Source organism: Manacus candei, unplaced genomic scaffold (assembly GCF_025592945.1).
Source record: "Manacus candei isolate 608988 ecotype Guabito, Panama unplaced genomic scaffold, ASM2559294v1 h1tg000043l, whole genome shotgun sequence".
NCBI classification, from domain to species: Eukaryota; Metazoa; Chordata; class Aves; order Passeriformes; family Pipridae; genus Manacus; species Manacus candei.
Genome location: NW_026138091.1, coordinates 13779984 through 13806374, shown reverse-complemented (window position 1 = coordinate 13806374; position 26391 = coordinate 13779984). Strand labels below are relative to the sequence as shown.

Here is a 26391-nt window from a genome sequence, read left to right as displayed (position 1 = left end):
TGATGCAAGGTTTACTTCCTCTGCTGATAGCCTGACCTACCATTTTGAGAATGTAGTAGAGGAACAGCTTTCAACATTACAAACACAGGGGAGCTGGAAGGGCCTCCTGTAAGATAAGGGACGAGGTCTTTTGCAACACCAGAACTAGAAAACATTTGGCTATTACAAAAACAGTGACAAATGAGGAGTAGGCTGTTGTGCAAGACCACATGCAAGTAAGATACACCTTTGAAACACAGCAAGAAAGACCGTCATGTAGCATCTACTAAACCTCTGAGACTAACACAACCACGTCTGAATGGGCAAAAAACCAAAGCCATCTGTTTCAGCCTTTAGGTTTTGCTGTTGTTGCAGCTTTTCAATCATGAAATAATCACTTTTACACAGAGCGCAACCAGTGAGAAACATCTTTATTGCAAAAATTAAATATCCAATTTCAGAACACAAAAATCTTGCTTTTGTTTTAAATTGAGGCAAGTATTTGTCATTCACTACTTGTCTGTCAGTAGAGGTTATTAAACTTCATAGTCCCTGTCAGGATAAAATCATAGAAACATAAAAATTTCTTTGTCCATCTGCCATTGAAGAGTTAAAAAGTTACTCAATTTCACACAAATATGGTTATCTTTTCATATTAGCACATTCTTACCAAAACACTTGATCCATAAAGTAATTTACCTTTATATGAAGAATCCAATCTGACTACAGTTATCCACCCCATTTAACATTTCAGTTAAAATATATTCAACCTTTGGAGCAACTGGTGGCTAATGCAAATGATATAATGTATCCCTGCTCCAAATGTTACATCAATATATATACAGTGTATATGCAATGAAGCAACAACATGCATTATTATATTTACAGACTTTACATAACATCCTTGTGCACAAGTGCAAACTATGACTACAGAAGTTAAAAATTCATTTAAATGTTACAAATTTATTTTACTTATGAAAATTGAACCCCATTGAAAATGAGATCTAGAAAAATTCCCCCACATCTGCTCTTTTATCACGACATTTACTTCTAGCCTTTGTCCGAGCCTTGAATGCTGCAGAGTTGTACAAGTGCTACAAAATAAAAAAAGAAAAATTTATTACAGATGTTCATAAGGCTTATGCTCTTCAGAGATTTTTCATGTTACAAAACAGATGAAAATATCTTTTTATTAATTTTTGAAGTAAATTGGTAGACTTTCAGAAATTTATAGCATACTACCCTTGAACCAAAGGCTGATTCATTTTCATACATATATATACACATTTAAAAGAAACTTGGTTTGTATAAGAAAGGCTGAGCTACAAGCAATTCTGGAAGCCTGCCAGTTTTGAACATCATACAGATACAATGTAGGTTAAATTCACCCCTAGATTAAACCTGGTAGCACCATTGCTCAAATTATATGCAGGATGAGTACATTCACAAGCAATAGACCAAAGTCATCCTCCTAGTGCCCATTTTACACCGCAGAGTTTGGGATACTGTCTTTATAAAGACTCTGTTTCCATGGTTTCCTGTAGGTCCCTCCCTGAAAACCTGCAGCTGTCAAAAGAGACCAAGTTTCACATGTGTGGAGTGTGAATCTGGTACCAATCAGCAACCATGTGAACCTTCAGACCCTTGGGAGAAGCAGTAGCAGACACATGCCCAGTGGAAAACCTAACTAAGAGCTCAAAGGCACATACAAACAAGGTTGGGTTTCATTCAGGACAATGAGGCATTGATAGAACTAAAGCAACAAGTTTAACGACAACAGCTTCTGAAGTGCAGCAGAAATGTATCAGTGCATGAAGCAAAGAAAATTCATTAAGGTGCAATAACCTACCCTTTCAAAACGGGATATCTTCATTGTTTTAAGAGTGGCAGCATCTAGCATTACTGGTGGACCGAGCTCAAACACATTCCGAAGGAAGTCATTTGACTAAACAAGAAACACAAACAATCAATTTCTCCTCTAATTATCAAGTCTCCAAAGTTGACTACTGTTAAATATGAAGTATTCCAGTAAGAAATAGTAGGATTTGTGTCAACTTGCTGCTGTTTTTTGCAATTACGTCAAGAGCACTTCCTCTTTCAATCAGAATAAGGTTAAGAACAAAAACTGCCCCCTTGAGAAGGCAGAGAGAACTCCCCCTGCCTCTATTGATTTTTTTGTCCCAGCAAATGAGGCAACTGTTCTGTTCTACACCAGATCAGGCAGCTGAACACTGATCCATATGTTTTTGCAACACAGCAGTTTTAAAATAAAAGTAGTATTTGAAAAAACTGAAAAAGGTGCTACATGCCTGCTGCAAGTCCCATAAAAATGCAAGTGACACTGGACCAAGAACTTTAACCCCATGATTATCAGAGCAATTTGGGAGCATATATTACTAAGGTATATACGTAGCAGAAACAGGAACTGTAAACAGATGACTAGTAAACAAGCAGTTCCCAGAACAGAGATAAGGACTTATCTCTTCTCTTCTGGAATGCTCTCATCATTGGGGTGCAAATTGTGTTCACTATTTTTGACTGAAACTTTGCCTTCCTTCTACAGGCTCAAAAGGGAAGGGTGGAGGCATGCAGCTTTATAGCAGCCAGATGACCACACCACTCTGCTGAAAGAAAGCATAAGGATTCAGCAAAAACTCTGAAGCTAAAAAGATATCCAGCTTAAATCTCTTACTTCTTGGAGAAGTCAACTGCTAACCCAGCTACAACTCCGAAGCAGCTCACCCAGACAGTTCTGGCTCACCACAGTTATTTCTTTAAATGCTATCTTTTAACACTCCAAATGCAAAGCTCATCATTTCACTAAGTTCTACTCAGGATTTTGTAGTTCAGTCTGAATTACATCAAAGAAGCCAGATAGTAAAGAAGAGTCTGAGCATGTGTCCAAGACCAGCTCACCTGCAAATGATATTGCATTCCCGACCCCAGGATCTCCTTGAATGTATCGTAAGTTTGTTTTTTAACCCAGCAATCAATATACATGCGCTCAGGTCCAAACTTAACCATCTCTGTAGGAAAGTCACGCTCCTATCCAAAAATCAAAGGAAACAACACATATAATTTTAATTTAAACATTGTTTTTTACTAGGAATTTTATAGATCTCAGGGAACTTTATTTTCATTGATAAATTGGGCACACTAAAAAACTTTCCACACAACATAATATGCATATACTAAAGATTGTATTTGTTCATAAAAATGGAAGCACACCTGAAGTTAAATCTCATGTAAAACTTGAAGCTGATATTCTTCAAGTTAGAAAGCATTTTTTAAAAGAAAACCCCTTAACTTTCAACTTTAAAATTACTTTAAGAATTAAGACCTATCTCCAGAAAAAACAGTTCTGAGTGCAGCAGTCACCTTTAAGTCAGTCTGTAAGCCTCATTTAGTCCCCATCTTACAAGTATGAGGAGCTACATTTGGGACAACGGAATGTAACAAGTGCTAACAGATGACTCAGATTCCTCTACAGGCAGAATCTTAAATGTGACTTCAAATCCTGCCAAGCATTCTCCTTCGCTATCAAGTTGTCTAACTATTCTGAATATCAACTAATATTTATTTGCTCTTACCCATACAGAAGTGAAATAATTATCTGACAAGCAAAAATAAAAATCAAGTTCCAGAGGTGTAAGATAACAAGATAACTAACCATGACAGCAAGTTTTAGAGTTGTCTTAGAGGCTTACTCAGTTATGTCACTAATTAAGTATTTTTAGCATCTTGCTTTGTGTGTTATTCGCATAATCTGGATATGCAAACACAGAAGATTATGGTACTACACTTAGGACAGCAACTCCCCCTCTCATTCACGAACGCTTCTATGGCCCCTGACAGGTATCACTTGTGATATACCTTACTAAGTTACTTTTTGTCTATTAAGCACAACAGTCAGTAAGATTTTACAATAGATCTTTTCACAGAATTCAGGACACTATTTGGATGTCATACAAAGTTTTCTATGAAAAAAATTCTGCTCGTGGTGTAAAATAAAAGAGAATTTAGTATTTACAGTGCAATGTTTAGCCTTCTTTAAAGAAAAAGAGACCTTCTCTATATGAAAGTCAAGGCTGGAGCAAAACGATTACTTTTTGTTCTAATATTCCTAAAAAAAAGCAGTTCTATTTCACACAAGTGATCAGAATTTGAAATCTCATTTCAAATTTTCCCTCTTGTTTTCTGAAATAGTAATACTGTTTGATAATAAAACTTTTTCCCTAAATTGTATTGCCATACTACATACTGGACTGTAACTAAAACAAAAGAATCACCTCAACGGCCCGTAGAACGTCTCTGAAGACAGATCGCTGCTTTCTTTTATCCACTTTGGCCCGGTGCTTGTTTCCATCAGTAGCCAGAGCTCTTAGTTTCTCTGTTAGAAGGTCCATATCTTCATAAAAGAAATCCTAGTTTAAAAAAAAAAAAAAAAAAAGGTGGTTTTTTTTTGGTTGGTTGGTTTTGATTTTATTTTGGTTTGGTTTAGGGTTTTTTTTTGTGGTTTTTTTTTTTAGTTTCTAGCTTAAACCTCTTCCTCTGCAAATAAGAAAATGGATCTCCAAATTTTGGGCACGTAGATCTCTACAGCCTCTTACTTTGTTATTTCAAGGGACAGAAATGGCACTCCTGTAGTTCCATTTGCAGTGTTTAAGCCAGTAAGAACAAAGTCACAGCACCCAGTTTACCAAGAAGGGCACTAACGAAGTCAACGTTGGTAGTCAGAGCCACATGAAACTGTGCAGCTCCTTCACTGTGCGTATACACCTGTAAATCTGTTCTGCTCCATAATTCCAAGACACTCAAACTGAACCTGCCTGCCACTCCTGACAAGCTGAGGGCACTTCAATATTATTAGCACACAATTCATGCTGCTGGAGACAGATTGTGAAATACCATTAGACTGATGGTAAGGAGTATTTAGCTATAAGTCTTGTATGGAATGGGAAATTAGAAGCAGGTTTTTTTTAGAAAATGCTTAACAAAACATTTGAAGTAAACGGTAATAAATTAGTGTTATTCATTATATTTAGTATTTAATATGTAGTTTACACATATAAAGAAATATTTTCTTTCCCCTATTTACTAATTTAGCAGTAGTTCAAATAGATTAACAAGAATGTATGTAAACTTATTTAAAAACAAGTTTTTGCCTTTTTTTTTTTAAATCTGAGTGTTTTGTCATGTCAACTAAATAGGGCAAGTTTACTGTATGCTTTTTGAAAGGAACTGGTCAAAGGCAAAACACAGTAAGCATTTTTAACCTGCGCTGACTGTTAAGGATCCAATGAGAAAAATTTGTAATGATTAAAGGGGCATTTCCTCAATGGAACAGAAGTAGTTTGTAGTGAATAGGCTCGTTTGTTAGTGCATTTAAAGATTTTAGTTACTTGCAGTCAGCTTGACCAAATAAAGGATCAAGTTGCAATCTCCCTTTAGTTTTCTTTCAGAGTTGACTTCCATAGCCAAGAGACTCAAATCCCCACTGTCTGCAGTTACACAAAAGCCTCAACGTATTGTTTTGGATTATGCAGTGCTAGGTTTGCCATGATTCCTATCTCAATTGGAGTTATCTTTTCACTTTAGACAGTGTTCTGGCAAAGCACAGCAGCCTTGATCAAGTTAGGAGCCATTAGGCAGCTCTCCCAAGCTGTGCCATGACTAAGTGGAAGGAGGCTGTTTCCTTCAGAGCTGTCAAGAAAACAGTTTGGAAATTAATGAGGCATATGGAAGAATGCAAAGGCAAGTTTAGCTGTGTATGAGGAAATATCAAGCAGCTTTCATCTAATCCAACTCAAAAGCAAACCCCAAGAAATCTCAGATGTATTAATATTGGTATCTGTGCAAAATTTGTGCAAATCTTTTTAAAGTCCCCCCTCTTAAAATGACTGCCTAGTCTTTAATTGACTAAAATAGTCACAAACGCTGTGAAACCATCCAGAAATACTAGTTTTCTTCTCAAGTTACCTAAATAAGGATACTGAAAAAACAATACTGAAGTCAACACGTCTTCCACCTAATGACAGAATTTTAGCTGTGAGAACAGAATTGTGCAGGTTGTCAATTACTTGAATGTGTCTGCACAAGCATCTGGTGAGTGTTCCCACTACAGTAAACAATACTGTTTTATTCTGAAATCTCTCTTGGGATTTCTTAATGTTTTAAAAGCTCGTATTGAATTTACATTTTAAATCTTGCACTCCACATTTCTAGTTGCTATTCAGTACTATTTGATGTGTTTTGTTTCACTGGCCCTGTTTTGCAACATAGAAGTTAGTGTAAAAATGACAGCTGAATTGCTGTGAATCAGTGCTATACCCACTTAGATTGGGGCAGACTCACTTAAAAGAACAAACCAGGGAATTGTCTGCCACTTGTGGAGATCCAGGGTGCTATGTAACACAGGTTAAATATTATGTCTCGTCATCATCCCAATGCAAGAACATTTAGCTGCTGACATCTACTTACAGCATCTGTTTCACGTGCCAGTTCAAACAGAAGGGCTAATGTTTCTCCAGCAGCTATTCTCATGTTGAGATCATCACAAGACAGCAGACTTGGAAGTTTATGCAAGTGCCTAAGGAGTAAGTCATATTCCATTAAGGTGTAAATTTTGTTAACACCATTTCATTGCATATAAACAGTATTACAAATTCTGTTTTCCAAGAAAGATACTCACATTTCAATTTTCTTCTTCACTTCATTCATCGGACAGATAGTCAACAACAGTGTCCATGCTAAGAGAGCACTGATGTGAAGCACAGTATTATGGGTACTTGATACACCATTAGTATCTCTATCTCGCTGATAGGCCTTTGTGAAGATGTTTTCTAGGCATTCCATAGTAGAGTACAGTTCCTGAACAAGGGAAAAATATAATGGAAGTGGCTTAAGATTCACACATTTTCATCTTGTCAACTTAATGAATTAAAAAAGTGTATTTATCCTCACCGTTATGTCATCGGTGACAATGAAACAGCAAATCCCTAAGCAGGTTGCACACTAGACACAAAAGAAAAAAGTGTCAGTATTTGACGTAAGTGTTACAATGGACAAAACCTTCAAACTTGGACCTTTGAAATTTAACATCTGGAATAATGTAAACTTGAGATTAAGACTTTAGCAGAGTATAAAAGCCTGCAACTCTGTTTAATTCAGTTGCTTTGTAATACTTATCTCCCAATTCCCATCTACACTCAGGATGATTTTATAGCTGTTACTCTAACAAGCTTTCACTTTTCATGTATTATTATTTAATATAGCTTCCAAAGCCCCTGAAAGAGCTATACATAGCACTGCTTTCACCAAATTATTTTAAATCTCACTAGGATTCATTACTAGAAAGTATGATGATAAACAGTAATGGACATATATTTATTCACAGCTGTGGGAAATATTTTCCCTTCCTGACAACTATTACAATCAAATGGTATGAAAACTCTGAACTGCAAGAGCCTTTCCTTGAACTTTGCAACTTCTACTGCAAGGTCCTACTCATCTCTTCCCTATCCTCAATATTCTACTCCAATTCCTCTTGCAAAGAGTATGGAAAAAAATGTTCGAAGGTCATGTTTACACTAACCACAAAGGACTCAAAATGACATTTAAACAGGACAAGCTTTAATAGCTTTTGTTTGTTTGTAGAACTAATTGCTGTTGAACCAGTTCTACCTCCTCTTGCAGTTGACAGGATCTATTGAAACATAGATTGAGTACAATAGAGTAGCCACCCATTTAATGATAAAGGCAAGTTGGAGAATACTAGTTAAATCTCTGAAGTTTTTAAAAGACTCAGCTCTTGACAGGAGCTTTAGACTGTCTTCACTAAACATTTCAAGCATACCACTGATGTATGGATGAGATGACTGGGCAAAAAACTCAAAATACTTTTGGTAGTACAGTACAAATGTACAAGTGTATTACGTATGTAGTCCCAGCTGTGTTATATGTGATTTTATCAAAAATAAATATAATTGCTTAAGTATTATTCCTGGGCTGTTAAAGAATAAAATTAAACTTTAAGAATAAAATAAAAATAATACAGGAAGGATACATTAATCAGTGGGTAAACTTAAATTTTTTTTTTCCTATAGGACCTCAACATCAGCCCTCAAGAACTGCAGAAAGGAGACTACAATACAGTGAGTTCAGACACTTGTCAAAGTAGTACACTGAACAGCTTTTTAAGAAGGTAACCAAGCTGAAGAAGAGAATCATGTTCAACCTTTAGGTGGGACTTTTTAAGTCAGTGAAAACCGCTACATATCATTCAGAGCATATGTCAACACTGTGAGTACACACTAGTGTGGTAACCTTTAGTTCTGGATTACACAACAGTGAGCTGGTCAAAAGCAGCCCTCTGTCCCTGCCTGGCAAATAAACATTTCATACTTACAGCCTGTCTGGCTTGGATACTGGCTGTTCCGTCACAGACAATCTTCTTCAGAACTGGACCAAGAGTCTTAAAAATCTCCTCACTTTCAATTCCTGACCCCATCTGCACACACAGAAGACAGGCCAGTCCGGCAGCTGCACACTGTTCGTCACTCTTACCTGGAGATTAACACACTATAATGAGCAATCACCTTCTGCGTTGCTTTCTTCCTTTAACATTTAAAGATCGTAGCATGAAAGCTTGCAAGTGGAAATTCAGAGACTAATAGTTACAAGATAATTTCAGTTCATTTTCTAGGACAGTTAAAATATGACACCTAAATTTCAAAAAGGAATGTTAACTAAATTATTAAGCACTCTATAAAGTACTAGAGAAGCCTCACAGTCTAAATTCCTTTTAAGCAATGTGCTATTTCATAAGGATTATTGCTTTCTATAGCAAGCACGTTCATTACCTTTCTTTATGCAGCGCTCAATGCTATCAGTTAGAGTCATTCTCCTTTCCATGATAAATTCATAGAGTATTTTAGAAGAAAAAGCACTTTTCAGACTTTCAAGGGCTGCTTGTCTTGTCTTTGCACTGTTAGAAGAGAAAAGGAAGACTTCCTGAAATCAGCACACATCAGTTAAACCTTGCCTTTGTTTTATGGCAGTTTATATTTGTCTGCTCCAAACAGCAGAGAAACCCACACAAGTACAATGACGTAGGAAATGCTACAAGTTGCCTCCTTACTCAAGGACAGCAAAACTTAGTTTGGAGACAGAGTTCACAGCAGCACACCAGGCTAGAAATAAAGTCACTCTACTTCAAGCTATTAGGAAAGTCTAACTCATCCAAAAACTCCATGGAGGGAAAAAGGTCTTTTCAGATCCAGAAGTCCTCACCAGCATGAAATAATCCTAACCTCAGTAAGCATGTAAAAACATTTGATGTGTATTTCCCTTATTAAATCAGAGGAAGCCAGCAAACAATTTATGAAAGCGTTTCTTCAAAGCAGATTATACCTCTTGTCCAATGTAAGATCAATAAATCCCTTCAATTTATATTCTAAGTCCTCTTGAGTGGCTTCTTCATCAACTTCAGGCCCTAATCCAGAAGAAATAATTTCATTAGCCGGCACAGTAGTTCCAACACAATGTTTTTAACACTGAGAAACCAGTTTAACACAGACAACAGCTACATAATTGCTCAGTATTATGGAAGCTCAATGGTATTAATCCTACTACATCAAACCGCCACCCAAAATACTTTTATAAAGACTGCCTTGTAAGGAGCAGACAGAGAAACAGCACAGATGTATCAACATGTGCCAAGAATGTATGGCAAAAAGAGTCAGATCTTACAAAAATTTGCTCCAGCTCATGACCATCAGTCAATCCTGTCAGCAACATGTTTTCCTCCAGTCCACTACACCTACTCCCGGAGTACAGTGGCGTGCCCACTGCTGATGCAGTGAGTATTGTCAAAGCAGCCTGTCCTATATGGCATCGCTTTAGAAGCCTCTGTGACATGAGCTCAGCTAAGAGTGGCAAGTATTCCCAGGGAAGGCTCCCTGCCTTATCTCTCTGTATCAGGCTTTCAGGTCTCCTCCTCCCAGGAAAAGGACATTAGAGCAGTCCCGGTTGCAGAGGGGGTAAAAGAGACAATGCACAAATCTAGTTCACAACAGGCAAACGTGACTGTTCCCATCCTAAACTCTTCTGCAGTTCCTACTGCCTCGACTTTTATGAAAATCAATGTCTTATAATGCACCTTAAAATTCTTATTGTCTCTATGCCAGAACTGTATAATACTAATAGAAAGGAGCCTCGTGAAACCTGGAGTATATTTTTACAAAACAAAAACAAACTAGACTAACAATCACACAATGTTAATGGAATGTCACTATTTTGCTACTGCTATTTACAGTCTAGTACTTAAACCACTAAGTCAACTCAGGTTTTATATTTTTACAAAGATGGATAAATGAAAGAATTTACCATCCTCAGTGAAGCTAGCAGGATCACTGAAGCCACTGCAGTGACTCATAGTTTCAATTGAAGCATCTTCATCACTAAAAGGCTGCACATTTCTGGGCTGACCACCTTAAGGAAAGATGAATACAATAGTTTGGTCATTTTTCATACGGAAAAGAAAGATCTGAACACCAAATGTAGAACAGAACTCTCCCAGCAGATTCACTCTCCCTGATCCAATCACAGAAACAACACTTCTGTCCTCTGCTGATTCCCTTACTCTCACCTATTCTGAAGGCTAAGTTGGGTGTGTTCTGGAAGACCAGTTGTGAATGGTGGGGAAGGACCCACTTAGTACCGATCCAATTCCAGATATAGGTCCAATTCCCACTCTAGATTTAGCATCTTTCTACAATCAATTTCAAGGTAATGCAATTTACTGTGACAGTGCTTTAAAAATAGGTCTATATTAATTCAACTGTCAGGACAAGCTACTTAAAAAACTGCCACACAATCTTCAGTTTTTAATTTTGAGGAACTTCAAGACAGTAGAAGTTAAACATTTAGGCAATCATACATTACCAGGTTCAATGCAGGATTTATGGGACTAAGTTTAGTATGTGCAGCATCAGCAACGTGCAACTTCTTTAATACTGAATTACAAATACAAGCCAGAACATCAAATGCTTCAACAAGGGATAAAAGTTTTCCCTTTTGGGACCAAGAAGGTCTCGGTGTGGTATCTTCAAACTTTTTGAAGAAAGTAGTATTATTTTTACCAGTAGTCATCCCTACAACTTTTTATATCTGTTATTTGTCCAACAGCTACCAAAAGTCATTTACTCTGAACTCCATTCTTCTAGCTATTTTTCTGTGGCACAACTGATTCTAAATTATTTAAGAAGGCAGCATCACAGAGCTTGCCACCTTCAGGACTACCAAGACCCCAAAAAACTATTTTTATACTTTTTGGTTGGATCAGTGTCCAAGCACTCTCAAATTAAATCACACACCAAATGTTTTGCTGCTTTTAGCCATATCCACCTGTATCACTGACCATAACCCAAGAGAAAAACACCAGTCAATGCATGAACGAAGAAATTTGGAAGCTCACAGTTCCAGCACGGCCACCTTCTTGTTTGATGTCTACTGATATCAACTGATATCTACTGATATCAAACAGGGAAGTTCAGTGGGAGAAGTGGCAAGAATGACAGCAAGCCCATCACAGACTAAAATAAAAGGAGCTGCAGAAACACCCTGTGAATAGCACTGGATACTAGAGATTGATGCTGCTCACGGCTATGGTAGCCCGAAGTAAAATTTCTCACCACTCCATAAAACCTCCATTCTGCCCCGGCAGCAGCACCTCCGCTACGCACATTCCCAATCTGCACGAAGATCGTTTATTTTACAATATCCTATTTTAAGCTAAGAACAAGGAGGGGGGGTTGGAGATACAGCAGCGTTTCGGGGCACAACGGCACGGTCTCCCCGCGCTGCGCCGCGGGCCCTGAGGCCGCTGCTCGGGGCGCTCTCGCCGCCGCCGGCGCCAGGGCGGCCGCGCCCGCTGTCCCCCCGGCGCATGCGCACGGTGGCGTGAGGTGGCGGTTTCGGGGCCGGCTCCTGTCACCCGCCCGGCCCGGCCGCAGCTCCGCGGCGGCCCCCGCCCGTCCTGCTGCTCACCCACCGCCCACAGGGAGCCGGGACGCCACCAGACAGGGCGGAACCGTATAGCCACGGGAAACGCCGGCTGGACCCCGCGCCCCTGCCCGCCCGGCAACGCTCACCGGCTCCGCGCTGGTGGTTGCTCCCTCGCTTCTTAGGCTTGGGCATGGTCGCAGCGGCGCTCGGCTCGGCTTGGCTCCCGCGGCCCCTCTCCGGGTCTCGGACTCTCTGCTCCCCCCCGCCCGGGAATGAGCGACAATCAGCCGATGGAAGAGCAGGAGCGCTTTTTACTCCAACGCCTCTGCGAGGCCGACTTCGCGGTCCGGGGCAGCGGGGGTGATTGGCGAGAGCAGGCGGAGGGAGAACCGGCGGCGAAGGCAGAAATCCCCGTGGAGGCCCGTGAGCGGAGTCGATGCATCTTTCTCCTCTCAGACACCCGGGGCTAAAGGCGCGGAGGAGGCGCCGGAGCCACTTTTATAGCGCCGCCGCCTGCGGGGGCGGTGCCGGGCGCCGCCGCAGCCAATGGCCGGGCGCTGCGACGGCGCGCGGGTGACTCAGCCGCGCGAGCTCGTGACGTGCGCGCGCTGCTGCCCAGTGGCTGGGCCGGGACGTCAGCGGCGCCTCGCGCGCCACGCCGCGGTGCACGCCGGGAGCGGCGGGCCGGGCGCAGCTCGGGCCGGGGGGGTGCGGGGCCGTGTGGGGGCGCGGCGGGCGGGGACAGCGCGGGGCTATCCCGGGGTCGTCGGGATACGCGTCCCGCACGGAGACTTGAGGGCCGCTGGCAACGGGAAGTGTGCTGTGCGGGGCCGTGGCCGGCACTGCTCTTCGTGTAGGGCTGACGGCGAACGCCGGAAGGGTTCACAGAATCACGGAACAGTTCGGGTTGGAAGTAATCTCTAGAGATCATCCGGTCCAAGCCTTCTGCCAAGGCAGGGTCACCTCGAGCAGGTTACACAGGGACGCGTCCAAGTGGGGTTGGAATGTCCCTGGAGAGGGAGACTCCATGACCTCCCTGGGCAGCCTGTTCAGTGCTCTACCACCTTCAGTGTAAAGTTCTCATGTTGAGATGAAACTTAGAAGCTGTGTTTTGAAGCTGTGTTTTAGTTTATTGCCGTTGCTCCTCATGCTGTTGCTGGGCACCACTGAAAAGAGTCTGGCACCCACGTTTGAAATATTTGTGTGCATTAATGAGATCCCCTCTCAGTCTTCTCCAGGCTAAACAAGGCCCAGCTCCTGCAGTCTCCCTATTAAGAGAGATGCTTCAGACCCATATTCATCTTTGTGGCCTCTGCTGGGCTTGCACCAGTAGCTCCTTCTCTTTCTTGTACTGAGGAGCCCAGAACCACTGTGTAATTTTCACTTAAAAACAGATATGCAGGATAGATGCCTTACTTCTTCACAACAGATTTCCTCCCACATACAGAAATGGGTTTTGTCACATAGCTTCCAATTTAGAGACTTGTATTTTATATCATTGTTAATCCAAAATTGATTTTTTTAATGTTCTCTGCTAAACTTCAAATAAATAAATAATAGGATAATAAATAAAGAAAATAGGATAGCATTCCTATCCACCAAAAGGAGGTTGGTTTCCAATGTTTCTGAGCTGTGAATGTTAGTGAATGCTCACTGGTGGGCCGTATCAGAACTGCACTGTTTGAGGGACTGGAGGCATTTTTGCAAAATGTGCTGAAAAGTTACATAAGACACAATAGCAATTACACCGTTTGAATTCCTTTGTGTACAAAATGTATTTACACTGACTTCCAGAAAGGTAAACTTCCATAACAATTCTCCATACATGTTACATGACAAACAAAGGATTTAGTGACCCATTTGTGCATGCTGGGTCAGGAAATGCTGGAAGTGTCTATTTCTAGAAAACGGCAGCTGGCTCTGCCTGAGCCTGATGTTTTGCATTGCTGTGCAGCGTGAGCCTCCTGGTGAGCGATTCCTGAGCATTCCGGTGAACGTTTCCTTGGGCATAGGAAGGTCAAATTTCTGAAAAGGTTTAGGCAGACCTGTTTAAGAAGAGCAGAGAGGAGACAGAAGTCAGTATGTACTGCATGTGTGCAGGACAACATGTGAATGTCTCAGGGGCACTACTTTTGATCCTTCAGGGTGAAATGCTAGAGCAAAGGAAGCTTTCCAGGTAAGTTGACAGAGGAGTTGCAATTAGATGCGGAAGGCATAACTGTACCCTTGGGTACACAAGATTTAATATTAGAACAAGAGAGCAGCGCTGGACATGCTACAACACCCAGCAGCAGCGAAGCAAACTTGTATGGTGGGAATGTTTGAGCTGCAAGGTGCCAATACCGTTTGAGCGAGGCCAGTCATGTCCTGATTTCCTGTGTGTTCACCCTCTTTCTTGATACACAGATGCATCTCGGGGTGCAGTCTGACTGGCCTCGACTGAACTGAAGTCGCTACCTTCCTGCTGGTAGCCCCATCTCACAACAGTGCTGGAATGGATTGGATTTAGTGCTGAGTTCCCTGCAGGTGTGACAATCTGAACAAGGTGCCGAGCTGTGCGTGTCCCTGCGGCAGCCCAGGTGTCCTGCAGTGGGCAGGCACAACACCAGCAGTACCTCATGGTGGAGTTGGGAGAATAAAGTGTCATAGCCCTTTTATCTTTGAAGTCTCCCCAGCACAGATGGAGGTGATACCCTGGAGAGGGAGAGAACAGAATATTGCAGCTGAGGTGGGAAAAGCAACTGCTGAGGTACAAAAAGCTGTTGCCAGATTTGGACAATTAAAATAAATTACAAAAGGTGACAAAAACAAAGAACTCGTGACTACTTTGGGTATGTGACCACTTTGCATTTTACTTGGGCTTCTGAAACACACAGACTCCAGGTTACTGAGATTCCCAGGTTATCTGACCCTGTTCATTGAGGTCACATAAGAGGAGTTGTGTATCACTGCTTAGTTTTGCCATCTGTCTGTGACAAAACAGATTCTTTGTCTCGATTGCTGACTTCTTGCCCACTATCCTGATTTATCCTATTAGCAGAAGCACATGGCGCCAATAGGCTGGCTCAAGAGAGATTTCTAACAAAAATCTTTGGCTAAAAGGAGAGTCACATGCTGTCGGCAATCTGTACACCTATTGTCTGGCTTGTGCAGCAGCTACTGGTGTCAGGGGTGTCACAGTCCCATGGGCAACAATGATACCAGTGGTGGGTGAGAGGTGGCATCTTTTGGAGAAATGCATTTTATGAAGCAGCAAGACAAGCTGGGAGCAGAGGGTGACAATAAGGCAGGCATGGCAGTGGCTTCACTACCAAGCAGAAGCAGCACCCAAACAAGAATAACGAAGCAAATCTGGTGGTGGCTACAAGTTTCAGCTGAGAGTACAGATCCAAGGGAATGTAGTGACAAGGAGGTCTGAGTTCGACCTAGAAAGCCGAGTCAGTGATTCAGGGGCAGAATCAGGTTCAGTGACAGTAGCCAGGGCCAGCCAGCCACTAGTCTTGTCATCATCAGACAAGCCTGCAGTGACAGGAAGGATCCAAGATCAGCCCAGGTGGGTCAGGGTCTGGATCAGTCCATATGTGGCCAGACATAGTCATATCTATAGCAGCTCAGGCAAGGACCAAGGGAGAGTCCTTCCATGTAAGCAAAGCTCCTGAGCAAAAGTGAGTGTCCCTTACTTCTTTCAGCTCTTTCTCATGCAGCAATCTGATCCAAGGTCACTCAGCCACACCATGAAAGAAAAGGTCTAATTAAGAACTGCAGCCCAGCTGAGGGATGTGACTGAGTCAGTACAACTGACTCAGTTTATGTGTCTTAGTAAGTGTTTATGTGCCAGAGTTTATTTTAAAGACATGTAAACCATCATAATTTATGAACAATTGAAGGCATGGTCAGACAAACTCTGTGTACACCATTAAATGCTGTAAAGAAGTCACAAGTGAGGGAAATCACATGGATCCTTAATTCATATGTGTGTTTTCCTCCTCTTTTGACACAATGCTTTTGTTATCTTTGCAGACAAAACCCTTTGGATTTTCTTTTTCCTTTCTGCTGGTCCTTAGGATACAACTATCTTTGGACCCAGAAGAGAATCCCAGGCTTGTACTGGTTGCCCTGTATTGCACAGTCAACTTTCTCACAGTCTTAAAATGTCTCAGAGCCAAGAAAAGAGTCCAGACCTGGAAAATGGACCATGCTGAGACATTCCCTGGGTGAATACTGCAAAATACCTGTGTTTCTAGTGACTTATGAGGACTGACAGGCCTTCAGAGTATGAATCTGTTAGAAGTGCCACAGTCCTCACTCTGGAACACTTAATGCTCCAAATGCTGTCATCACTGACATGTAGCCACACTGCCCAAAATAAATTGCCAATGATAAATTACAGCCACAGCCCCTCTCAACTTTGGCTGCAGTTGCTACAGTGGTATCCTTGCTTGGGGGCTTACTTGACTCTGCAGGAAAAAGCAGCTCATTCATTTCCTTTATATAGGTAGGACACCCAGTCTTGTGTCCTGGGAGAAAGATTAAGACTCAGAAGGGAAAGCTGATGTCAGGTCTTTACTGAGAAGGTGCTCAGATGAATGCATGTACTCCCAGGTATACACACAAGATGATTCTGATCAGTTCTCACAGAACTCCTCTTATTTCTGAGATAGTGATTGCAAGTGACAGGAATTTTTAATGACAGCAGTAAGATACCAACTTCAAATAAAAAGACAGAGAGGGAAAGCCAAGAACTGCAGCTTTTTTTCTGTTTGAATGCTGGAATGTATATTGGAGGGCTAGGCAGTTATAATATTTCAGGGGTATTCCATTGCAGCAAAATATATACAGCATCCAAGTTGGAGGTCCTTTCAGATTTCTTATACCATTTACCTCTCATCTTCTTATTTGTATTTTGGAAGCCTAACCCATTGTGGTCCAAGTACATCCAAGAACCCCAAGTCCAGAATAAAATTAAATGTGATGGCAGGCTCATTACTGGAGTTCCTATTACTAGTTTCTGATGGAGGTTTTGGTCTTAGCTGAAGGAGTGTCTTCAGACACTGAGGGAAGCTCATGATATCTATAGGTGGCTAAAGTCCAGAGCTGTAAGGTGATGCAAGACCAGCCCCTACTTTTTTCCCTAATTTCAGCAGCCCTGCGTATATGGACACATAGAGGACATTTTGAAGGGAAAAGAAAGCAATCAGAAAAGAAGTTCAATTATTTATGGATTTAGCAAGCCTGCCTGCTGATACAGAGGCATGACTTTGCAAATCAGGTAAGTGCTTAGTGGTCACTGATAAGTCCTCTCACAGCGTTGGTGGTGTTTATGTTATATAAACAGTGCTAGAGGCATATATTGCACTCTGTGTATAAAGAGAAAGGTGGCTCATGCCCTTTCAAATTTACAATCCTTTTTAAATTAACAATTTGTGCAGTACATTATATGTGAACTTTATGAAACGCTGTGTATTTATGCAGCTGAGCACATCCTCAGTGGCACACTACCCCGACTTTCCACGGCAGGGGGTTTCAGCTGCATTCATACTCCAGATATTTTGTCTGATTTTATCTAGATTATACTGAGCCTTCCCTCCTTTTCCTGAGGCACATCCTTCACTCCATATTTATGATTTATTCATGCCAAGCTTTCTTGGATCTCAGTACATATGCCATTATTAATTTCATGTCTAAATTTGGCTGCCTGAGCTTCAACTATCACTGCCAATAGCAACTGACCACAAATATTATCCCTAACAGCGTTACAGAGCAACTGTGACCCCACAGAAAAAGAAAGATAAGACTTTGTGAATTGTAAAGCCCTTGCAAACATTTTGCAATAGCTTACAAGATTTTGTTACGATGAGGATTAACACATTCTCTTTAACAAAAAATATACGTGACTCTATATTTGTCTCTAGTTTATTGTTTCTCGTGGGGCAAGCTTTAGCGAACAAATAACTTTGAATAAATAATGTAATTGTTATTGTAAAACTGTGTTGTAAAATCATGTATTTCATGACTCTTAAGGCCTTGTATGTTGTCAGTTTGTGTCTTGCTTCACTTAGTCCTCTGCCTGTTTTGCAAAATTTTGTGTTTCCTAATATCAACCACTAAGTTAATGCTAAGTATTACCCAGGAAAATCAGCAATTTTCTGCTGTTCTGAAATGAAGTATTATATATATATACATATATGTGTATACATTCATATATATATATGTGTATGTATATATGCATGTATATTTAGACATAGGTTCAAGTTGAAACCTAAAATTCATAATGACTTCCATCCTTCCAAATTAATTTCAAAGTATCAGGTTTGCATAGAATGAGGGGACTGACACAGCCTTTCCCCAGCATGCAATACAATAAGCAGGAGTATACATCTTGTTCCTCTTAGCACGTGTTTCTATTGCATTATGTGCTGTTGACCCAACTGGTTAGCCAATACTCAGTGTCATTTATAGGGGAATCAGATATTTTTCTGTTTCTGCCCCATTATTTTTTGGCAATGTGTAATAGAGGCTCATTCCACTGAAAATTATGAAGGATTAAATAGCAGGAGACAATACTCCAAGTGTCATTTCTGCCAGTGCTCCTGCCGAACCCCCTCCATGCTCACATTCCTATATCCTCTTCTAGCTGTTTGCCAGGCACTTGGCTGTGCTCTTCCACCCCATTTGGCAATTCACAGCTGCAATCAATAGTTTGTGTTTGTATTTGCTGGGACAGTTTTAACTGTGTGCCCCAAGCACTTCATGTTTGTATGTGGGGCTGGCCCATGGGCAATGATTTTCTGTTACTGCAACAACCATAAAGTAGAAAGACACTGACTTGGCCTAACTTCCCATCAGTTGTATACCCTACCACTACATGTGCCAGTGACAGCTGGAAGCATGTTGACAGCATTTCTGTTCCTTCTAAACCTTGCCATGCAATTGCCCATCGCTTAAGAGATTTGGCCTCTCTTGCCGTGGGCAGCACAAGCACTTTACTAATTTGCTGGGATATACAACACAAGGGTAGATCAGATGCTCAGCTGTAGTTGTTCTTGGTTTCGTTCTTGAGCAATCCTGCTCTCACGAAATAGAGTTTTCAGTCCTTCCCCTTGATGAAAATGTACAACGACAGGCCAGTGGCACCTTCCAATAGTTCTTTTTCAAAATACAGGTGATTTTACAAGATGTCCCTTTTGATGACAATATAAAGGATCAACCCTGTTTGTATTCAGTAACAAAAAATCTAAATAAAACAGCATAACACCAAGGATCAGAAAGGACTTTTTTGTATCTGTCAGTCCAAATGTTTACTCTTTCAGATGTGTTTATCACATAACCTCTTAAACTAACTCATTTAGTTTCTTATTCCCTCATCTGCATCTGGAAAACTGCTTCCAAAGATCAGCCTTCTGTTTATCAGAACAATTTATTTGTGCCCAGTATGTATCAGTTTGTCCTGCTGACAAACCTCACCTTCACCTCTTCTGTGGTGTTTACACTGCTAGGAGCAGCTGGTTTCTTTCTGACTCTCTGTTTTTTGGGGCACCACGCAAATTCCCTAGAGCAATATGCTTCCTTTGTAGCTTAAAGTATTTAAATAAATCATCTAATTTAGAAGCCAAGTCAGAACTTAGGTAGGCTGAATGACTGGAGGTGCCCATCTCTTTCCATTGACTACAGGAGTTCCTGGTGACTGTGCTCCTAATTTATGTGTCTTTGTGAAGTGCCTGAAGTTGGGCAGCATGAATCTGGGCTTCAGTGGGGTTGGTTTTTGTCTCCTGACAAGTCTTGAACTCTTTCTCTGCACTAGTTCCCATGGCAATTTATCTTTCTTGAACATAGATGACCAGCATTCCAGGTGAAGTTTCATCAGTGTCATTGATAGCTTTCCTGCCTCTGTCAAACTACTTCCTGTCTGAAATAGTTTACCATCACATTTACTTTAAACAGGCCTGAATTCTGTATTGTATTTCCTTTCTCCCTGAGGTGTACAGCTCATTAACTCCCTAGCTGAGACCTGAAATTCATTTTAGTCCTGAAATCCATGATTTTTCAGCATGGATTATTAATTTTTACTTTATTTCTGTCAGCTCTTCCTAGGCAATATTTAAAACCTCCTTTATAAAGGCATCGCCTTCCACTTTGCATGACAATTTTAAGTTCCATTAGCAACCCCTTGTTTCTGGTGTCCTGGTAATTAGTGGGAACATTAGGCTACTTCCTTTCAAGAACAAGAAATTCCTGTCAGAAGTCTGCATTTTTGTGTTGAATACTCATCCACTTGTTCCTTGTACACTTGCCAGGCTGCCCAAATAGTGAATACTGAAACGTGTTGTTTCTTAATAACAATTTTTTCTTGAAATGGACTGAAATATAACAATAAAGCTACTATTGTCTATCATGTAATTGCAGCCCTTTTCCCATTCCATCAGTGGAAACTGCTGCTTATTTGAAAGATTATTATTTAATTGTTGCTTGTATGAAAGGTGATTTCTCACTGCAAGTCATACTGAAGCTGCTGGGGCCTGCAAAAGCTCATGCTCTACAATCAGAATGATATGCAGACTTCATACCTCTCTTTATACTGGAAATCGAAAATACAAAGAGTGGTTGAATGTTGGAGGGGAAAGATTGTTTCAGCTGCTGGCTTACAAGAGCTGGTTAAGCAAGATGGGGAGAGAAGTGGCAGGGGTCATTTGCAAGGAAGGGAGAGTTGGTCTTTTTCTGTGGTATCAAGAGAGCCAATAGGTACATGGCTTTTATTCTACCTAACTCAAAGCATGGAAGTACTAGGCTGTACGCTTTCTGGTACCTTAAGGTCAAAGTCCTGGCACATCTCAGATAATTCTGCATTCCTGCCTTCCTCTTCCCCACAGGATGACTGTGTGAGTCCCTTCCCATCTCTCTATTCATTGTCTCCAAGAGGGCTTCTATGCCACCCATATCTGGGTCTACCTTTCCTCCCCTGAGTGGTTCGGTGTCCTTCATTTCCTTTTCCCTCACCACAGTCACCATGATTCTCCTCTCTCTCATCCTTCTGCCCTTCTCTTTCACAGACTTATTTGAACACTTTAGACTTACATGGAGAATATCTGAGATATTCTCAATGATTTGATCAACTTATTTTCTCAGAGGTGGGCTGTTCCAACTGCTGTCAGAAGTGCTGGACATGCTAACTAGAGGCTCCAACCACTGCTTTCTGGTTGATTGGCCTCCAAATCAGGCAATTTCTGTCCAAGGACGTCTGTAACTTTCTTAAAATGTTATGGAAATCATTGAATGCAAAGTTATACAGTTACCCTATTACAGGCAAATATAAATAAGCAGACAAGTGTATGAAGGCTTTTGTGGGCCCTGGGTTCAGCTCCCAAAGGTTGAAATCATTCCTAGATGCAAAAGCTACATTACCATTTCAAGCACTGATGTATAAAATTAACAGAACCAAATTGCCAGTGCTAAGTAGTCATCATTTGCTCAATAAGAAACTACACAGAAGTGCTTTTGCACCAAGGAGAGGAAAATATGTGTCCGGCAGGAGTCAGAGAGCCCTCTCCAGCAAAAAAAAGAATGCTCTCAGATGCAAATAGAGAAAAGAGGGTATGAACCGGGCAGAAATAGGATGCAACCCATATAAAAACCTCCTGTGCAATCTATGGACAGGGTATGTACGGGGCAATAGTGTTTAGATTTTCCAGTTGCTGTCAATGCTAGCCAAAAATAATTACTCATTCAAATATGCTTAAGAGCTGCCTTTTGAAATTAAGAATCTGGACAGACAGGAACTGGCATGGAAATGTACACAACAGTTTGTTTAAATAGTGTCTTTCACAACCAGCCACCGAATGACACCTGACAAACCACAGTACTTTTGCCACGTCAGTAATCTATGCCACGTGTCCCAGCTTTGTCACCTTTGTCTGTGTCCATGCTTGGCACCCCCATTGCACTGACCTGTCTATCTGCCACACAACTCTTGTCTGCTCTCAATCATGTTTTAGACCTGAGGAGGCAGAATTGCAACTCTTAGTCTTATTTGTCACCTGCTCTCCCCCTCCTTTCAAGGTTTTCCTATGGTGAGCAATTTTTTCAGGATGCTTGAAAAAGCAGAATTTTACCATGAGAAGTGTCATGCAAATATCCATCCCCAAGAGAAACTGTTGGAAAATACACACATGCTTGCTGTCAGAAATACCAAATTTCATTTGAGTTGAGGTCTGGGGGTGAAAACAGGCTGTCTTCCTTTTATTCGAGCATTCCCAGCAAAAGGATCTTAACAAAGAAATAGGGAGAAGAAACTATGTTAAAGAAAAAAAAAGACGAAAAAAGAAGAAGATGTGGAAAATATGTGTCCCTGCATCAGGTTCATATTGAGTACTTGGATGTGTGTGACTCCACATGAGAGATCTCTGCCTCCAGCAGCTTGCTTTCTCATATAAGAGAGAAAAATACTGAAAAAGTGCCTGCTGGACAGTCATCATGCACTGAGGAACACAGATGTGGCATCTCCCAAATGGATGATGTGTCTGCAGATTCAGAGATTCCCCTGTGGCCTCCATGCCATCACCTCTGATGGCTGTCCCTGCAGGCAGCAGCATGGAGGGATTGCACTCCTATCCCTGAGGGGTTCAAAATGACCTATAATGAGAATGTTGTGAATATTGTAGCAGAGACACAGTGGAAATATCCAGAGATGTGGTGCCTCGTGATTTGGCTCATTAAGGTGATAATCACAATGTGTAGCACTGGCAGCATTCCTCTGCCTTGAGGTCAGCATCCTAAACTAGTCAGACTGATGCCAGCTCCTCCACACACCTGCCAGTCATGTCATTAAAACCCAAATCTTCATCTCTATTAAGTCAGCACCTAAGCCTTGTTCAGTCCTTTACTGCCTTTTTGCAGCCCTAGTCCCAGCCATCAGGCACCTCCAGGGGGATGGGGAGGGGCCAAGTCCAGGCTGGGACATCAAACCTGCATGTGTAGCAGGGTCAGGATCAGGCCTGGTGAGGGGTATCCTTGCATTTAGCAGCTCCACTCCATTAGTCTCCCTGATGTTTCTAGCCCAGAGACAGTGGGCTCAGGATAGAAAACAGTATAAGCAAGGCCATAACGGAAAAGATAAGATAATGCAAGATAGAATACAATGCAATGCAGTATTGTATTGTGTAAGATATTACTGCTGTGGTTATGAGAGCTCTAGGTTGATCAAGTGACAGGGCAGAGCAAGGTGATTCTACCAGTTTGTTTTCCATTTGTGTCATTTTTGGTGGGTTTTGTGGGTTTTTTGGTGGCCTATTTTGGTTTGGGGATTTTTTTTTGTTAGATTTCACTACTAAATCTAGAGAAAGCTGCCTTTTGTCTGTTGACACTGGCGAGAGCAAATCATTATTCCAGCCTGTATAATAAATCTGCTTCTAAATTCAGATGTTTCAGAGGGCATTTTGTTTTTAAAGGAGGCTCACAGTAAAGCTCTGTGCTGCAATTTGAAAAGGCAGCCAGCACCCACCCTGCAGCAGGGAGAGGGATGGAGCTCACAAGCCTTCAGTTGCACTTTCCTCCTCCTGCAGGACAAAGCCTATGAAGCAAAAAAGACAGGGCAGGCCTCTCACGGATGCTGCTGCCCAGGACCTCCACACTTCTGTGTGATACCACACCTCTGTGCACCCTTTTTGCCAGCATTAAGAAAATCTGCTCAGAGGGCAGTTAGCCACTCTTTTCCTCTTCTTGCATCACAGAATTTTTCTATTTCTAATTGCACCTAGGTTTATAAAAATATCTTTAAATCTCTCCAGTCTATTTATATGTTACACAAATAGGGCTGGATGAATGAGGCATACCCTATAGATAAACAACACACCTCTGCAGGTACCTTCCCTTCCATTTTTTATTTAAAAACATCTCAGGACCAGTAGGATAACATGCTGAAAATATAAATCATGTTGCCTTTTGATGTACTTGAGGTACTAGAAATAAGGAAAAGAAACAGATTTACGTATTAGAGTATTATAGACCCATGTAGGATGAATACTCAGTGTAGCTTGTAACAAATTTTAACAGAGGTAGTAATAGGACATAATTGCATTTGAGGTGTTTAAGAGAGGGAACGTTTCATACAGACTAACCACAGGAACAATTAGAGGTGCAAAAGTCCATTTTCCTCATGTGCTCTCAGTTACAGGGTATATTAAATTATGAACAAACCCAGAGGTTGCAATCTTTTGTTCTGAAAATTAACTAACCTCATAATCACAGGTTTTTATGTAACTAAAGCAAGCTTCTTTTGATCTGCACTTCTTTTAGATCATGTTGTTTTTACATCAAAATAATCACTGACCTGGTTTGCACAGGAGATATCTCTGAGCAGTATAAGTGAGATTTTTTTGCAATAAACCTCATTACACCCTGAGGGTTGTGGTTCTTTAATTTTCACAAGGCAAAATTGCTTGGAAGTCTCTACTATGATTGAAGTGGCTTGTAGCTACAAAACCCATGTATTCCCCCTGGCAATATCAGCCTTTTTAACTCAGGCAAGCCACGTAAAACCTCAGAACATCATTTGTTTCCAGTAGTCACAACTAATTTCTCACTAATGGAAAGAGTGCGATGCAGGAAAGATTGATTTCCATAAACATGATTTACTTTGTTATCTGTCTCATTAAAATAAGCAATTAGCCAAAGCTTTAAGTGTTAAAGACTTTTCTATGAGGATACATTGATGATGAAAGCAGATGTTCCTCCAGGATGGGAGTTCTTGTTCATTCACAGAGGTAGCAAGACAACTTACAGCCACAAATTCAATAAGAAACATGGCAAGGGGCTCTGTCTTTTCTCACCCACTCTCTTTCAGGAGAGCACATAACCAGCAACGTTTGTCACCTAACCCTTAGTGGGGACATGTGCCCAGGGTTGCCCTAACTGTGCTGAAACACCTGGACCAGTGCAGCACTGGGACTTTACCACAGCCCTCAGCTTCACTGCTTCTTCTGCTCAGTGGCACACAAACATTACCTGACGCTGGGGAAGCTCATTTCCCCCCATGCTCTTAATTTTGGGCAATAAATAAATAATATTCTTGGAGCAAAAGCTTGTAACTGAGACGGTTTTGCATTTATCATGCACGATAAATCCTGGCTGTAACACAAGCATCCATGTCAGTAAATTTAGCAGCTGTATTGCCCTGAAGACTGGTCCATATTTAGAAGGGTAAATAAGATTCTTTTTTACCTCAGCGGTTGCTGACAAAGCTTGTAACAGGTCTAATAATGCTTGTGTCCTGTGGGAAATATGTATGGTAATTTACCTGTGTAAGCACTCATTCCTCCTAAGGAGGTGCTCTGCCTAGCTCTATGTGTTCCTTTACACATTTTGTAAGAACAGTTAAATAAACAGCTTACTCCCTGTGCCTCTTCTCACCAAATCAGTGACATGAGTAGAAGTCCAGCAGCCTCAAAACCCATCTCCAATCTTTAGATTGGAGAGTCTCCCCAATCCTCTTCTGCTCCAGACTCAAATGCTTTTTGTTCTGTGCCTTGAAGATCAAATGAATTAAGGCTACTTTAGAATTTTTTGGTCATGTAGCCTGGGAAAATCTTGCCTTCTGACCGTTTTATATACTGACATCTCTGTCCCTGGTCTTTGCAACTTAGGCATTATAAAAATGACCTCCAGATCCTGGGAAGGGAGCACATAGCTCTTTCCATGTTTCACAGCTTTTTTATTTATTTTTTTTTAATCTTTCAGTGTCTACAGCTGCAAAGACTGCTTATCTTGGATTTTCAAAACAATTTTTACATGTTGATTGCTATCATATAACTGATCGTCACTCAGCGTGAAAGATCATTTATGAATGGAGGGCACAAAGTGGTTTCCATTGCCGCCATCTCCTGGCACAGTTAATGAACTTCACGTGGCAATAACAAAGACACATTAACATGGAAGAGAAATTAAACAAACTAAAGTAGTATATAAATTTTCCTGAAGGCAGCTGGTAGATGCCAGGAAAGCGTCTTAAAAGATAATACACACCAGAAGGACCATTGCCAGCTGAAAATTTCAATGCTCCCTGGAACTGCCTTACTCATTGCTGTAGTACTGATGTAACACCCATGATGATATTAGAAAACATAAGAAAAAATTATATTTCTCTGTGTTTTGGAGAGCATTTGATATAGCAGCTCTGCAGTCAGTTTTATGGCTTTGCTGAAGTCGTTTCCCTTCTGTTTCAATGGCTCTTTCAGAGGGGGAAAATACAGAACATTTTGGCTTTTAAGCAGGTAAATGTGAAACAATGAAAATTTTAGCCATAAAAGTTCAAGGAGAGGTGCAAGGTTACAAATTAATTACAATTTTTTTAACTGATCAGCTGACAATGTCCTATAGTTACTGTTGTTGAGTAACTGTGGTAAATGAAAGAAAAAT

General features: G+C 41.1%; 1 protein-coding gene across 2 annotated transcripts; it reads right to left on the bottom strand.

The window, feature by feature from the left end:
* Positions 1 to 393: 393 nt before the first annotated feature.
* Positions 394 to 12460, bottom strand: IFRD1 (interferon related developmental regulator 1). 2 transcript variants are annotated; one of them, XM_051795543.1, is made up of 12 exons: positions 12132 to 12460; positions 10366 to 10470; positions 9391 to 9472; positions 8841 to 8965; positions 8387 to 8544; positions 6943 to 6993; positions 6671 to 6849; positions 6460 to 6568; positions 4269 to 4403; positions 2896 to 3024; positions 1829 to 1924; positions 394 to 1073 (listed from the first exon to the last, which is right to left on the bottom strand). In XM_051795543.1, the coding sequence occupies exons 1-12, from the start codon at positions 12175 to 12177 to the stop codon at positions 984 to 986; spliced, it is 1305 nt and encodes a 434-aa protein (XP_051651503.1). In that variant the 5' UTR covers positions 12178 to 12460; the 3' UTR covers positions 394 to 983. The 2 variants fall into 2 exon arrangements, with proteins under 2 accessions (XP_051651503.1, XP_051651504.1); XM_051795544.1 differs by lacking the exon at positions 12132 to 12460 and adding an exon at positions 11673 to 11881.
* Between the last annotated feature and the right edge of the window lie 13931 nt (positions 12461 to 26391).